The sequence below is a fragment of the Brassica rapa genome, chromosome A07 (assembly GCF_000309985.2).
Source record: "Brassica rapa cultivar Chiifu-401-42 chromosome A07, CAAS_Brap_v3.01, whole genome shotgun sequence".
Lineage (NCBI taxonomy): Eukaryota > Viridiplantae > Streptophyta > Magnoliopsida > Brassicales > Brassicaceae > Brassica > Brassica rapa.
The window spans coordinates 20,207,831-20,224,548 of NC_024801.2; the positions used below are offsets into that span (position 1 = coordinate 20,207,831).

The following is a 16,718-nucleotide window of genomic DNA, read 5'->3' on the forward strand; positions in this document are numbered from 1 at the left end:
CTAATCATATTATATTTAGTGGCAGCCAAAACCAACAAGGAGGTGTTGTGAGAAGCAAGGTGGTAGAGGCAGAGGCAGAGGCCAAGCTGATGGTGGCAAAGGGAATAATGGCCCACCTGGAGATTGTCGGTGGGTTACTAACTAATCATACAACAGGAAAAAAGCCTCATCGTTAAGAAAATTTGCACCGACCACCGGAGGAGTCAAGAAGCCTCACGTCCCGGAACCGCTGCTATTCGTGAGATTGATTATTAAATAAAATATCTGAATAGTACGGAGCTGTTGATCCGTAAATTTTATTAAATTTGTAGACAGTTAAATTTACATGAATGTATTTCAATAATTTTAAGAAAAACAAGCCATATTTTCATATTAAGATATTTAATATATTACTCTTTTCAATTCTATACAGTTTCACAACCAGAGATATTGTTTATTTTTTCCCTTACATTACTTAGGTGTGCTTAAGCTACTTTTTTTTTGTTTCAAAACCATTGCATAAACTAGATAGAATTGAAATTAGATGCTCACCAACTTTTCCATTGCTTCGGCAAATACAATGCTTCCATATCAAACAAAAGTTACAAAACCATTGAAACATATAATCAGTAAATAATCTATCAACACATTTATCCGCGCGTAGCGCGGAGAAAGACTCTAGTAACAATAATTTTTACATGCATAGTGTTCTTTTATCTCCTATTAAACTAGATGCATATAACATAAATGACCAAAAAATCAAAATTTTGAATTAGTTACACTTGTCCTTTTAAAAAACAAAGTATTGAATCTTTAAATGAATTTTTTAGTTCAGTGATTAGAATTGTAGAAAATGTGATGATGGCATGTAAGCCTCAAATGATTTAAAACATAATAATTAATGATATATTATCAGCAAAAAAACTAAAAATTGTCATACATTCATTCTAATTTCTACCCTTGATGCGATCAATCATAATCACTTGGCTTCCAAATATACATATATATGAACTCTTTGATGGTTGAGACATGTTGACCGTTAACACAGTCCAGCAGCCTTAACGGACCAAACATTAAATTTTCATATCACTATATAACTAATTAACCATCCTCTTCTTCTTTTTGTCGACTCAACTATCTATAAATATTAAATGTACCAAAAACACTACATTTTTTATCGGGTCAAAGCACACCTTCTTTGATGAAATCCTATCCACATCATGCGAAATGCAGACTGGAAATTTTACAGAAAATTTAGAAAGTATTTGCACGTGTGTAGAATTTACACGTCCCAAAAACTATTTTGATGTACCAAAATAAAATCTTCTTTGGTTATTTATGTATCTAGAAAATATTGACGTGTTGTCCAAAAAAAAAAAATATATATTGACGTAATGACGTAAGACCTTTTTGCGAGTGATAGAGAATGTGTCTCAAATAATTAGACTTTTCTTTTTATAAATATTAGTGTTTCACATTTAGGAACAAGAGAAAACAGTACATAAAACACAACATATGAGGTAATGTTTGCGTATAATTCAATGGATCGAAATTATTCAAGTTAACTATTATTATGAGGTAATTTTAATAATACGCATCTTGAGTTTATGAATTCATAACTTGATATAGCTTAACCATACTTTTAGACATCATCATTTTCTTATTTTAATTTGTAAAAGAGATTAAAAATTCCACAATGATGTAAGAAGTCAAGGATAGTTACATACGATGTTTCATGGAGAGTTCCAAACTTCAAGAGGGACCCGGTCAGGCGGCCAGCTCCTCCAACTGCCCATTTTTTGTCTGACTCATATTCTTTCCGCAAATTATTTCCACAAATTGCAAAATAATTACCAATTTACGCTTAATTGAAAAATATTATTATATATTTATATATCATTTTGTCAATTTTCTTTCCAATTAAAAAATCATTGTATGAACATATGTGGGATCAGTCGAAGGACATTAATGAATCAGTTATTCGTTATTTCATTAGGATGTTAAAAATTCAGTGTTTGAATGTTTGATATCATCATATTCAGAATATTCAGCAACACATGAACATACAAAGCCAAAGTCAAGTTTGGCAATAAAAGACAGAGTGAGATCTTGACTAAAAATCTTGACTCGCCTGCATTTTTCTGTTTGTTTTGATCGTCTTTTAGAAAAAGTATTAAAAAATCTAGTAGTTTTAAACTTTTACTTAAGTACTACTATTTCGACACCGTTCAGGCGGATTTTAATTTATAACGATTAATTACAATCAGATCCAAAACAATGAGTTTGTCTTTTCCAAACTAAAATATTTGCTACAGAATAAATCGCACAAAATAGAAAATATTTGCTACAAAATAAAACGCATAAAATAAGGGTTACAAACTTACAGTTTACAAATGATGAGATTTACCATTTAAACCAAGAAAAATAAAATAAGATGAGATAGTTTTTCGGTCCCAGAGTTTTTTTTTGTAATCAAGAGTAAAAATTGCGTAAACACACATAAAAAGATATATTAGAGAGAAAATAAAATGCAAAAGAGTGGACTAGAGGTAGCCATTTAAAATACACCAAATCAAAGGATAGATACAGAAGAATACAATGTTTTCGATTTTGGTATCTACAGTTTTGAGACTAAACGTGCCTGATGAGCATCACAATCGGTGACTATGTGGTTACCTGCGATCTCTTTTAAAAAAGTGCATGCACCCACTTAAATGCCATTGTGATCAGTTCGAACTCTTCTCTCATCATCCGAAGCACTTTTCCTCACTCCAGCCTCTCCTGCTGCCAACGAGAACACCATCGGACGTCGTCCTATATGTTTCCCAATTTAAAAAGTCAAGAAATGGCGAGAATGAATAATGAGTTTCTTGTATCACAAGTAGATCAAATATTTCTTGTCGTGCAAGAAATCTAAGGCACTTACAAATATGCCCAAGGCTCCAAGCGCAAGTGCTTTGAATACACCAGTTCCCAGTACCGACTCTAAGTGAGTGCACAGAGTGCAAATGCTCAGTCCTACATTTTTAATCAAAATTTTAAATACTCTTTAGGGTCCCAAATTTTTTAGCTTTTACATATTAAGGGTTTAACTCTGAAATTCAGTTATTAATTATTTTTTTAAATACGGTACATGGCCCATCTGCTTTTTGAACTGGGCCTGTCAGAGCACCGGAATCCTTCCCATGAGGTGCCTTAACAACCTGAGAACCAGATTTGTAAGATTTTTTTCTTCTTAACTATGATTGGTGTATTATTTTCTTCTGTTTTTTGAACTAATATTTCTTTTCTGTTGCATAAGATATTAGATAACGATATAAATATGACTATGATTGTATTAACGTGCATATATGTATTTGAGTGATAGCATAACCTGAAAAGGGTGTGAATTTAATTTAGTGGAAACACACTAAATAAAACAAAAACTCATCTTAAAAAAGCATATAGATTCTTATGCGCAGATGACAAAAAGAAGATTCTTATGCGCAATAAAAACAGTATTTGGGTTGTCAATTATCGAGTACTAAATATTATTTATGGTAAAAGTATAGGAGACAAAATACTATTGGGTTGTGACACAAAATTTAGTTTTCTGTTCAAGTAAATTACAATTCGCTTAAAAGAGCCCAGCCCAAACGAGTCTATAGCAAATTTTAATGACGTAAGTAGTTGCCTAAGCATTCAATGTTATATAGACAATCTACAGATTCTACTCACTCCCCGAACCATCTAGAATCGAATAACTCAGTCAGCGTACGTTACTCTCCTACCTTCCACACCTAGTTTTTTTTTTCCTTTTTTCTTTGAGGAAGGGCATCACACCTAGTTTCTTGAACTTTTAGCTCATTTTCTTAATTCTAATTCATATCATTTATTTTGTATTCAACTAACTTTCAAGATGAGCACCCTTTTAGATAATTTTAATCAATAAACTCTTAACAAATAATTGATTTTACAAAGTAATTAGTCCAATAGATTAGGTGTTTACATACAAAAAATAGTATTTTGTTTCATTTTCCAAAGAATTAAAATTGAAACATTTGGGCCATGTCTTATGGGCCTTCTCATATATTGAAATTAAAAATCTGCGACCGACAAAAACAATTTATCCACATGCTTCGAAAAGATTAAGTTGACATAAACAAATGTAGAAAGCAAAATCCATTTTGGTACCCATCACCTGTCTTTATAAACAACGTAACCCTCACACTCTCTCAACACAAGTATCCACAAGATCACAATCCAACAGTAAACAAATCTCTTTTTGGTGAGCTTCGAGTGATCGCAAAAAACAATGGCGAAGGAAGTGATCCTTCTTGATTTCTGGCCTAGCATGTACGGCATGAGGACAAGAATCGCGCTGAGGGAGAAAGGTGTCGACTTCGAGTACAGGGACGAGAATCTGAGGGAGAAGAGCCCTCTGCTCCTCCAGATGAACCCGGTTCACAAGAAGATTCCGGTTCTCATCCACAACGGTAAACCGGTCTGCGAATCAGCCATCCAGGTTCAGTACATCGACGAGGTGTGGCCTCACAAGAACCCTATCCTCCCTTCTGATCCTTACCAGAGAGCTCAGGCTAGGTTCTGGGTTGATTTCATCGACAAGAAGGTAACCAAAGTTTCCATCTTTAGATGGAGTTGTTGTTGAAGTGTAAATCTTTTTGCCTAGAGTTGAAGCTTCATGAGCTTGAAACTGATGATTAAAGTTGATGCTTCGTAATCCAGATCCTCTGTTTTTGGTTAGATTGAGATCATCCTCTGTTTTTGGTTAGATTGAGATCAAAGTTTGGATCTTTAGATGGAGTTATTATTAAAGTTTTGATCTTTAGATGTTATTTTAAAAGTTTTGATCTTTAGATGAGTTGTTGTTAATGTTTTGATCTTTAGTTGATGCTTCATGAGCTTGAAACTGATGAGTTGTTGTCAAAGTTGATGCTTCTTAATCGAGATGCTCTGTTTTTTTCTTAGCTTGAGATCAAAGTTTGGATCTTTAGATGAGTTGTTGTTAAAGTTTGGATCTTTAGATGAGGAGTTGTTAGATTTTTGATCTTTAGATGAGTTGTTGTTGTTAAAGTTTGGATCTTTGATGTCACTTAAATTTGATGCTTCATGGGATTTACCTTTGAGCTTTGTTTGGGTGATCAGATGTACGAGGCACAGAGGAAGGTGTATGCGACCAAGGGTGAGGAACAAGAGACAGGCAAGAAGGAGTTCATTGAGATCCTCAAGACTCTTGAGTCCGAGCTTGGAGACAAGCCTTACTTTGGTGGGGATGACTTTGGGTATGTGGACATTGGTCTTATTGGATTCTACACATGGTTCCCTGGGTATGAGAAGTTTGGTAACTTCAGCATCGAAGCAGAGTGTCCGAAACTGATTGCATGGGCTAAGAGGTGTATGCAGAGGGAGAGTGTGGCCAAGTCCTTACCTGATCCTGAGAAGGTTGTTGAGTTCATGGCTATGCTCAGGAAGAAATTTGGGGTTGAGTAGAAGATCTGTTTGTTTCTCGTTTTGTTACTATTTGTGCTCAGTTGTGTCCTGTTTTACTTTGGTTTGATGATCATGTCTTTTTAAATAATGCTAGAGCTCTGGATGGATGTGGAGAGAATTGTATGTTCTTGTTTGTTTGCATCTTAAGCGTGGAATAAATGATGTTTTAGTAACTTGAGATTTCTAAATAAAAATGTGTTTTGCAACGGCGGGGATTGATCTTCAGTGAGGGTTTAGCTTACAGTAACAAATGTGAAATGCTTGTAGTGGCTCGAGTATTTTCTAGTTTCACTCCATTTTTTATTTCAAAATAAAGTTTGGAATAAACTTTTTTTCTTAATTTCATTTCATTATAGAATAAAAATAGGATTACTTTGAAAGTAGAATAATAACTTTTTTTGCTATCTATTATTCTATTTTCTAGATGTGAAATGAAGTAGGAGTCTTAACTTTCATTTTGAAATAAAAAGTCAAGTAATACACCAAAAATGTTCTTAATGAGATCAAAGATATTGTAGCAATATTACTTTCTCCACTGAATATATATGAACTAAATATTAATATAACATAATTTTGATATTGTTTTCTAAAAAGTAAAAGTAAACTAATGGTAGAAAACCTCATAAAGTTTTTTCAAGATTTTTTATAGTTTTCGGACGAGAATCGTTTCTAACTCTCCCTTTTCTTTTCGTTTATTTTATTATTGAAAAACTGATGGAGAGACTGACGATAAAAACTGTTCTTGGGTGAAGGATGATTGTGGTTACTGATTTTTGTTTTTGCTGTAAGAAAAAGATTAGGTTTATGTAAAGACCAAATCAACCGCTATCAGAAGATTAATCTCAGATCCTATTTCCATTGCCATTCTAACCTTATAATAATATAAGTGCCCTACATTAGGAACATACAACAGGAAAAACAGTAAACGACCTACTTAACAATTTCCAATAAATTACCTTTTTTTTCTTTATTGAATAACTTTACCTATTTTTTTTTCTTTATTGAATAACTTTATGATAGAGTAGAATTTAAATTTTTTTAATACAAACTTTATTTTAGAATGAAAACTAAAGTATAGCTACAAATGCTCTAATGCCATCAAATTGGATTGATTCTACACATACGGGTTTCATCATTTGATGTTTGGTAGGCTGGATTAATACAGCCTTTGAGTTTCTTATTTTATCACATGCAATTGCACACTACTGTTGGGGCATCTCTAATAAAACATTATTATTTTTTTATATATTTTATATTAAAATAAAATAGTTATTATAGAATTAAATTTGTTCTAATAGTTCACCCTACAATAAAGTTACACTATAATAAAGTAAAAAATAAAACAATGTTGTTTTTTTACTGCATGGAATGAACCATTATAGTGTTACTCTATAAAAAAAACTTTTTCTTTCTTGTATGATTTGTGTATAACCTATCAAGATTGATCTGTCTAGCTTATGAACGTGTGAGCACTGGCTTTCAGAACTCGTTTATATATTAACTGAAATTTGTCAAATAATATTTTCCGTAGATTATTGGGCATGTCAGGCTTATCAACGGATCATGTCTTGGTTCAAAGTACTAATGGGTATCATTTAGAAGAGCCGATTAAATAAATATTAACAGAGCTGCTTAGAACATCTCAAATGTATATCTTTATATTTTCCTCTAAATTAGAGATTTGTATTATAGAAGTAGATTTTCTCCAATGTATGCTTCCATAATAGAGTTTTTCTATTTTAAAGGAAAATATAGAAGAATCCTACTTTTTACCTCTATATTTAGAGATGGAAATAGCAAATCTCTATATTTTTCCCTATAAATAGAAGAATTCTATTATAGAGGCATACATTGGATCAAATCCACCTCTATAATAGAGTTTCTCTATTTTAGAAGAAAATATAAAGATAAAAATAGAAGTGGGTTGGAAATGGTCTTAGTAAAAATAAAAAGACATAAATATTTTCATACTTTCTATACTCACTTCCTAAAAAGTAGTACAATTTAATAAACTTGTTTAAAAAAAATTAAAGCGAAATGAGCTGAATTTAAATAAAAATTAGATGAATGCTTCTTCTTCTTTTTTTAACACAAATTAGATGAATGCTTATTGGCCCATTTTATGCATCTAATTTTAAATGTACAAACTACTGCAACCTAATAATAGAAAAACCAACCTAAATATAATAATGTTTTGTTAGCAATGACTATGAACTTAGACATTATGATATAAGAGCATCTCCACTGAAAGTTTAATGGATAGTTCACACAGTTTTCGAAAAAAAAAATATTAAAATAAATAAAAAAGTGAATCTGTCTTCTGTGAGGTCACTGCACTGAATCCGAGTCATCATTGTAGCGCAGGCTCCACGGCACGTGATGGTCAACGATTGGTCCGATTAATTAATTTTTTTTTAAACAAAAACCAAACAGAAAAAATAATAATAAAAAAATATTTTGTGAACCTTTTCCATGGAATTTACTGATGCAGATGCCCTAACTCTCTCCAAAATCCAAATACATAAACTAATAAGAGCATCCTCATTAAGAGTTTAATGGGGGAATTCACAAAGTTTTCAAAAAAAAAAAATTAAAATAAACAAAAGAAGTGAACCTGTCTCTTGCGAGGTCACTGCACTGAATCCAGATCATCACTGTAGTGCGGGCCCCACGATACGTGGCGGCCTGCGATTAATTTGATTAATTAATTTTTTTTTTAACAAAAATCAAATAAAAAAATATTTTGTGAACTCCTTTCACGAGGTTCACTGATGCAGATGCCCTAAGTATCATTTGCACGTTAATCAAAACACGTGTAACATGTACATCACCTAACTAGGTTACAATAATGCAAACGAGGAAGTAGAGTAGGTGGACACGACACGAGTATCGAGATATAGCGAACCAGTGACCCAAGATCTCTAAACTCCACTAATTTGAAGTTACCAGTGACATTGCCTAGTTTTCGTGGAGCTCCAGAGAAATCAACATCCTGAAATTCGCATAGGAAGCTGGTTATTGACTAGAGAAATTTAACTGGACTTAAAACTAAGCCATTCATAAGAGTAGATTGTAGATTAATCAGTTAAAAAATAAGTTTTAATAACCCTGTGAAACATATATTATATAGGCGGGAAATTATCTTATAATAAAGTGAATGACATCAAAAATAAACTTCATATTTTTATAAGGTTTTATGCTTGGATCAGAGCATCATTAATAGGGTTTCCTACCCAGTATCCTTTTGTTAGATATAATATTTTTTTAAAAATAAAGAGGAGATAGATGAGAAAATCTTGAGATCTGTTTCTTAGGCGGGAAGTGCTCGCTTCTTGTTAAAATACCCTATTAATACGTACGATTCATCTTGTTCTATTTTAAAATTTCATTTGTTATAAATGGTATTAATATAATACTGCATTAAAAATGCTCTGATGTTTCTTTTTTTTATAATAAAGTTGAATGTGACATAACAAAAAAAAATCGTAGATACTTTGAGTGATGACTCCGCTGATGGAGATGCTCCTATCTTCCCCTATAAAAATCATTATCCACTCGCACCTTTCTTAGCCACACACTGCCTTGTTCACTTTGAACATAAACCAAGAACATACCATTCTTTGTGAGCTTTAGTGATCTAAACCAATGGCGAACTCCACCATTCTTCTTGATTACTGGCCAAGCATGTTCTGTATGAGGGCTAGAGTCGCGCTGAGAGAGAAAGGTGTTGTGTTCGAGGCCAGAGAAGAGGATCTCACGAACAAGAGCCCTTTGCTCCTCCGGAGTAATCCGATTCACAAGAAGGTCCCGGTTCTGATCCACAACGGTAAACCGATTTGCGAGTCTCTCAATGTTGTCCAGTATGTGGACGAGGCTTGGTCTGACAAGAACCCATTCTTCCCCTCTGATCCTTACGGGAAAGCTCAGGCTAGGTTTTGGGCTGATTTCGTGGACAAGAAGGTAACCGCATCCCTTTTGTGTCCTATATAATAAGTCTTTGATTAAAAATTTCCAATAGTTAGGGTTTAGATGAATTTGGGTTAAGTTTGCAAATTGTTACTTTCAGAAAAATTATAGGATTTAAATCCGCATAAAACATTGTATATCATGAAATCAGGATAGTGTACATCTAAACCGCATTTTAGAATACTGGTTTTGTTTCTAGACTCATCTTAAAGCTTATTTGATGTCTTAAAAGCATTCTGACAATTATTTTATCGTCTAAACTAATAATTCGATGTTTAATTACAATGCGCAATGGATGTACAGTTTAGTGATGCCCAGTTCAAGATATGGGGAAAGAAAGGTGAGGAACAAGCAGCAGGGGTGAAGGAGTTTATTGAGGCAGTGAAGATTCTTGAAGCTGAGCTTGGAGACAAACCTTACTTTGGTGGAGATAGCTTTGGATATGTAGACATTGCACTTATTACATTCTACAGTTGGTTCGGAGCATACGAGAAGTTTGGTAACTTCAGCATCGAGGCAGAGAGTCCAAAACTGATTGCTTGGGCTAAGAGGTGTATGGAGAAAGAGAGTGTGTCTAAGTCTCTCCCTGACCAAGAGAAAATTGTTGCGTACGCCGCTGAGTTTAGGAAGAATAATCTCTGATCTGAATAAAACCTTGTTTGTGCCTTCTGTTTCTGATGATGATGTGTTCTGTTTTTAACTTTGGTTTTTGTGTGTTTCCTAATAATGCGTGAGGGCAAGCGTCAGTGTTGGTGTGGTGGTTTGTATGGATCCTAAGTAATGCATTTTAAAATAAAATCTATTTCCAAATATGAAGTCGTATTCACAATGTAGTTTAGTAAAGTAAAATCGTTTAAATGAGCATCCCTTTCAAAATATTTAACGTGAACATGTGGGACTTGTTTGTTTGTCGCTATGTCCTCGCTACTCGCAAGAAAATGTTGAGAAGATATTGTATTTTTTTCCCTTAGCAGATAGAATTGTATACTAGTCCACCAAACGCAATATACAATAATATTAATACAAACCGACAAATAGAGTAGGTAGCCACGTAAGGATCATGCAAGTAGTGATGGTCCAACAGAAAAAGAACCTTTTTTTCTTTGCAAGTACAAAACGTGTTGGGTTCTCAGTCACTTTTGGGAGGGCATGGCAACATAAGCACTCTCTAGAGATTCCACTAAAAATACCTCTAATCCATTATTTGTGTTGGGGTTTGTTTGTTGTTTTTCTCTTTTGTTTCTTAGGGAAATATTTTAAAATAAAAGCTGTAAACAGTGATGACGCATGGAACTGATCCAAAAAGATAGTGCCTTATAAAAGCTTAAAGATTATGCTCAGTTCGCTCATTTCTTCGAGGCTTTGAGTGGAGACTCCACTACGAATCTTTTTTGAAAATATTAGTATACGAATGAATTATTAAGCACAGCCCCAAGACAATGTTTAGCCCAATATATGTCATAGACACATTATGGGTTAGGGTTTCATTACAATTAGATTTGTATAAATAGGAAAGTTATTAATTAGAACTGTGTTCAAAAAAAAATTAGAACTTTGTGAGTAACCTAGACAACAAGCAACTCTCTCTTTCAATCTTTTATGAATATCAATCTTGAATCATCTTTATCTTGGTGACAACTTCATCTTCTTCCTTTCATTTATTTTCTTGCATATGAATACCACTTCATTTCATATCTCACTCTCGAATTAACCTTTTTGAACAACTTTACTCAAATGATTTTGTAACTTATTATGTAATTCATTACGCTCGAAAGTCATGGCAGCCTAGAAAGCTCTATTGAACCACTTCATTTCATATCTCATTATCTATTTTGTTAAGCTCACTTGAGCACAAATCTTCTTGCTTTAAAATTGCTTTCATGGAAAACAATAATTAATAAGAATAGAAAAAGTTTTCCATCACCACTATTTTCTAAACCTTCGATCAATGAGACTGCAAAAAAGAAGAAGGTACAACTATGGGGGATTGAGTTAGATAAGAGTTCAGCTCTTTTGGAATGTTGTGTGTTTCTAACAATACAGATCGTGTCTGTAAAGTTGAGTGTTGTTCTAAAACTCAGACGTTTGTTTTTCTTTTTATTCGATGGTGTTTCGCTCTTTAATTCTTAAATCACAGAAATGATTTGTCTAAGCTCTCCAACGTTTGACTTCTTTGAGAGAGAGAAACTTTGAGATTTTGAAGATCTTAACTCATTAGTATAGTGACGTAAGCAGTGGCCTAAGCATTTTGTAAAACCTAATATAAAATTTCAATTCTTGTTGAATTAAATTAACAATAGTTGTTGACAAAGAAAACATTATCTCTACAACAAAGAATACAAATGACCTGAGATAGCTACAGTATTTATTACTCTGAAGTTTTGATCAGAGTTCTTTTTTTAACATCTTTGATTATTACAAGACTAGCCAAGAATGGCTGATGAGGTGATCCTTCTAGATTTCTGGCCAAGCCCATTCGGTGTAAGAGCAAGGATCGCACTGAGAGAGAAAGGAGTCGAGTTTGAGTACAGAGAAGAGAATCTGAGGGAAAAGAGCCCTTTGCTTCTCCAAATGAATCCGGTTCACAAGAAGATTCCGGTTCTGATCCATAACGGTAAACCAGTCTGTGAATCCATGAACGTAGTCCAGTACATCGACGAGGTCTGGTCAGACAAGAACCCTCTCCTCCCTTCTGATCCTTACCAAAGAGCTCAAGCCAGATTCTGGGTCGATTTCATCGATACCAAGGTACCTATCCTATTATCTATGTCCGGTCCGGAGTATAGGAAAAAAAGAAAAGATCGCTTATGGCATCACAAATTTGCGAGAACTTTAATTGTATTTAGGATATTAAATTATTAATCTATTATAAAAAAATATTAAAAATAAGGGCACAGAATTTTTATTTGAACGTAGGGCATTATGAATTTTTTTAAAATGTCAGTTCGGCACTCCTATCCAAATTCTATTTCTATTTTCTATTATTCTGAGACAATATTGAAGTTAAGACTAGTTTGGTTTTGTAGGTTTACGAACCAGCGGATAAGATATGGTCAACAAAAGGCGAGGTACAAGAGAAGGCCAAGAAAGAGTATATTGAAGCACTCAAGATTCTTGAGTCTGAGCTTGGAAACAAACCCTACTTCGGAGGAGATAACTTTGGGTTCGTAGACATTGCCATGACTGGTTATTACATGTGGTTCGAAGCATCTGAGAAATGCGGTAACTTCAGCATCGAACCAGAGTGTCCAACACTTATGGCTTCAGCTAAGAGGTGTTTGCAAAGAGACAGCGTGGTTAACTCTGTCCCTGACCCTGAGAAGATCGTTGAGTTCGCCTTTAAGATTCGCAAGATATATTGTGTCTAAATTGCATCCTTCTTCATCTTTGGTTTGTGAATTGAATCCATCTCACGTCTTCGTTCTCTGTTTTATCTTTTTCAGCTTTATTTTCTCCAAAGAAAATTTGTTTCTTGTGACTCAAGAAAATGGTTCTTATTATAAATAAAGTCTTCTACATCGTAAGTTATGAAAGATCTTAAGTAATATATAAAATAGATGGGATAGTCCACTTATCACCAATTAGAAGCTCTAATCTTACTGAACAATCCTAGGTCCATTTATTCTTCCCTTATGTAAAAAAGTTGTAATGAGAGAGTTTATGGAGAATTTGATTCCAAAACCAATGTTTTTGGTTATATAATTACCAAAATTACTTTCTTCTTCACCAGCAACTAAAGATGGCAGAAGATGTGATTCTTTTGGAGTACTGGGCGAGCATGTTTGGGTGAGGACAAGGATTGCTTTGGGGGAGAAAAAAGTGAAATATGAGTACAGAGAAGAAGATCCAAGTAACAAGAGCCAGTTTGCTTGATGTTCTGATCGTGCCTGACGACGCTGACGTTGACATTGTGCTGTAACTCTTTACAAGATCCAAAACAAAGTACTGACTAGGTGGTATCATTTGTATGTTAACTAAAGTCACGTGTTACATTACTCACGTGTACACCCACCTAACTAGGTTACAATAATGCAAACGAGGAAGTAGAGTAGGTGGACATGACACAAGTACAGAGATATAGCAAATCACTGACTCAAGATCTCTCTAGGCTCATTAGTTTGAAGCTACCAGTAACATTGCCTAGAATAGGTGGACACTACACATTTTCTTAATTGGCTCTATAATTACCAAAAATTTCAGACTCTTTCTTCTTCTTCACCAACAACTAAAGATGGCAGAAGAGGTGATTCTTTTGGATTACTGGTCGAGCATGTTTGGGATGAGGACAAGGATTGCTCTAGAGGAGAAAGGAGTGAAGTATAGATACAGAGAAGAAGATCTGAGTAACAAGAGCCCCTTGCTTCTTGAAATGAACCCTATTCACAAGAAGATTCCTGTTTTGATACACAAAGGCAAACCGATCTGCGAATCCATCATCCAGGTTCAGTACATCGACGAAGTCTGGCCTGACACAAACCCTATTCTCCCTTCTGATCCTTACCACAGAGCTCAGGCCAGATTCTGGTCAGATTACATTGACAAGAAGGTTTACTTTCTCTCTTTTGGTTATTTGAGTTCTTTGCATCATAATCACTTACCTATACTCATTCTTGTATGTTTTTGTATGTACACATGAAACAAAGCCGGTCCTAGTGAAACATTAGCCTGAAATGTTGATTTTAAAGTTATCTATTAATTTTACTAAATTGTCTACAACCCTAAAATATTTGTATCGGCTTTGCATGAAATATTTCGCTTACATTATGATCATTATACTTATGAATAAACAAAATTAAGTTGAAATATTTCATTTCCCTTAATATGTACATATATATGAAACATTATATTAGTATTAAAAATCTCGTCACTTACAAATACTCATTATTTTATGCTTATGTATACACAAAAAAACAAGGCTAGTTCTAGTGAAACATTAGCCCAAAATTCTGAAATTTTAAAAAGTTGTTTATTAAAATTCTTTTTAAATTGTATTTTTCAGAATTTCTTTTTAAATTGTATATAACCCCAAAATTTCATGAACCGGTTCCACATTATAAAATAAACAAAATATTCCACGTACATTATAATCATTATACTTTAAATAAACAAACTTAAATTGAAATATTTCATCTCCCTTAATATATACACATGTAAAGATTAACATTTTAGTATTAAAAATGAATATAATAGTTCAATATGCGTTGTTAATTGTTGTATGGGATCAGACGGCCGGACCGTGCAAGGCTTTACAGAGAGAAACAGGGGAGAAACAAGAGGCAGCAAAGATGGAGTTCATGGAAGTACTCAAGAACCTTGACTCCGAGCTCGGAGACAAATCTTTCTTTGGAGGAAACGTGTTTGGGCTAGTGGACATTGCCTTTATCGGATTCTATAGTTGGTTTCGTACGTACGAGGTGGTAGCAAACTTGAGCATCGTAGCAGAGTTTCCTAAGCTAATTGCTTGGGCAGAGAGGTGTTTAAAAAGAGAGAGTGTGGCTAAGGTCTTGCCCGACTCGGATAAGGTGCTTAAGTCAGTCTCTGACTATCGGAAGAATATTTTAGGAATCAACTAGATTCATCTGGAGCTCGAGCTTCCGTCATGGGTTTGATTCCTCTTGACCATTTATAGATGCTTTAATTGGCAAGAAAACCGGGATTTCTGTGAATTTTTTGGTGATTAGTCTTTGAACCTAGAAAACCTTTGAAATTACACCAAAATTATCAAAAAAAAAAAAAAAAAAACTAGATTCATCTGCAGAATGTTCCCTTTTATGTTATATGTTGCTCTGTTTCTTTTTCATGTTGTTTCCTTCTGGTTTCAAAATCTGGTGTGTTTGAGATCCAAAAATAAATTTTAAACCTTAAATAAAGTTCTTTTTTTTTTGAACGGCTACTTAAGTTCTCTCTTTCTCTTTTCATTAGTAAACGTTTCAAAATTATGTACACGAAAACAAAAACATTATTTTTTATACATTTTTAAATAACAACATTATTATCTGTTTACCCAGAATTCAATTAATAATTAAAAAAAATGTAAAAGAGAAAAATTTATATAACACGACATCTACACTTTGGTAAAACAAAAGAAAAATGTTCGTGGTAAAATCTTCATTTATAATAGCAGACAAGTATAATTTGAAATCCATCAGCAGTTAAAACGGTAATGATGCATCAAGTGAAACAACCGGAGCATTTTCTTTCGTTAAAAACCATAAATTCTACGGAACTTTTTCTTTTGTTTTAGAAACCATAAAATGAAACGACCGGAACTTTTTTTTTTGTTACACACAATATATCTTGCGAATCTTAAAGGCGAACTCAACGATCCTCTCAGGGTTAGGGAAAGAGTTAACCACACTGTCCCTCTGCAAACACCTCTTGGCTAAAGCCATAAGTGTTGGACACTCGCGTTCGATGCTGAAGTTACCACATTTCTTAAATGCTTCGAACCACATGTAATAACCCGTCATGGCAATGTATACGAAACCAAAGTTATCTCCTCCAAAGTAGGGCTTGTCAAGAATCTTGAGTGCTTCAATATACTCTTTCTTGGCCTTCTCTTGTTTGTACCTCGCCTTTTGTTGACCATATCTCATCCACTGGCTCGAAAACCTACGGAACCAAAATAGTCTTAACTTCATTCACATATTGTCTCAAAATAATAGAAATAGAATTTGGATAACCGCAGTGCCGGTTCAACATCTCTTAAAAAAATCATATTACATACACTCAAATAAAATTTTGTACTCCTATTCTTTTATATAAAATTTCATAATGTTCTATATTTTTTTTTTTTTTTTTTTTTTGTAACATTCATAATGTTCTATATAAAATTAACATTCTAGCATAAAATTGTGAAGCTCTAGGCATTAGATTATTTTGACTATGTTCCCGACCGGATAGGTACCTTACCTTGGTATCAATGAAATCTACCCAGAATCTTGCTTGAGCTCTTTGGTAAGGATTTGAAGAGAGTAATGGGTTCTTGGCGGACCAGACCTCGTCTATGTACTGGACTACGTTCATGGATTCACAGACCGGTTTACCGTTATGGATGAGAACCGGATTTCATTTTGGAGAAGCAAAGGGCTCTTGTCTCTTAGATTCTCTTCTCTGTACTCAAACTTGACTCCTTTCTATCTTAGGGAGATCCTCGCTCTTACTTCGGATCCGCTTGGCTAGAAATCTAGAAGAATCACCTCATCAGCCATTCTTGGCTAGTTCTGTAATAATCATGATATTGATCAAAATTTCAGAGTAATAAATTCTTGAAGCTTTTTCAT

General features: G+C 33.9%; 4 protein-coding genes and 1 pseudogene across 5 annotated transcripts; 4 read left to right on the forward strand and 1 right to left on the reverse strand.

Annotated features, from left to right (window-relative positions):
* Positions 1–4,113: 4,113 nt before the first annotated feature.
* Positions 4,114–5,675, forward strand: LOC103830523 (glutathione S-transferase U19). The gene is made up of 2 exons (XM_009106324.2): positions 4,114–4,588; positions 5,125–5,675. The coding sequence occupies exons 1-2, from the start codon at positions 4,274–4,276 to the stop codon at positions 5,467–5,469; spliced, it is 660 nt and encodes a 219-aa protein (XP_009104572.1). The 5' UTR covers positions 4,114–4,273; the 3' UTR covers positions 5,470–5,675.
* Positions 5,676–9,021: 3,346 nt separating this feature from the next.
* LOC103830524 (glutathione S-transferase U20) lies at positions 9,022–10,247 on the forward strand. Its single transcript, XM_009106325.3, has 2 exons — positions 9,022–9,429; positions 9,739–10,247. The coding sequence occupies exons 1-2, from the start codon at positions 9,115–9,117 to the stop codon at positions 10,075–10,077; spliced, it is 654 nt and encodes a 217-aa protein (XP_009104573.1). The 5' UTR covers positions 9,022–9,114; the 3' UTR covers positions 10,078–10,247.
* Positions 10,248–11,008: 761 nt separating this feature from the next.
* LOC103830525 (glutathione S-transferase U22) lies at positions 11,009–12,963 on the forward strand. The gene is made up of 2 exons (XM_009106326.3): positions 11,009–12,183; positions 12,462–12,963. The coding sequence occupies exons 1-2, from the start codon at positions 11,869–11,871 to the stop codon at positions 12,801–12,803; spliced, it is 657 nt and encodes a 218-aa protein (XP_009104574.1). The 5' UTR covers positions 11,009–11,868; the 3' UTR covers positions 12,804–12,963.
* Positions 12,844–15,333, forward strand: LOC103830526 (glutathione S-transferase U23). Of its 2 annotated transcripts, none has more exons than XM_009106327.3 (3): positions 12,844–12,955; positions 13,166–13,981; positions 14,661–15,322. In XM_009106327.3, the coding sequence occupies exons 2-3, from the start codon at positions 13,667–13,669 to the stop codon at positions 15,006–15,008; spliced, it is 663 nt and encodes a 220-aa protein (XP_009104575.1). In that variant the 5' UTR covers positions 12,844–12,955; positions 13,166–13,666; the 3' UTR covers positions 15,009–15,322. The 2 variants fall into 2 exon arrangements, with proteins under 2 accessions (XP_009104575.1, XP_033131556.1); XM_033275665.1 differs by lacking the exon at positions 12,844–12,955 and having other exon boundaries at positions 13,187–13,981; positions 14,661–15,008; positions 15,182–15,333.
* LOC103830527 lies at positions 15,069–16,646 on the reverse strand (annotated as a pseudogene).
* Between the last annotated feature and the right edge of the window lie 72 nt (positions 16,647–16,718).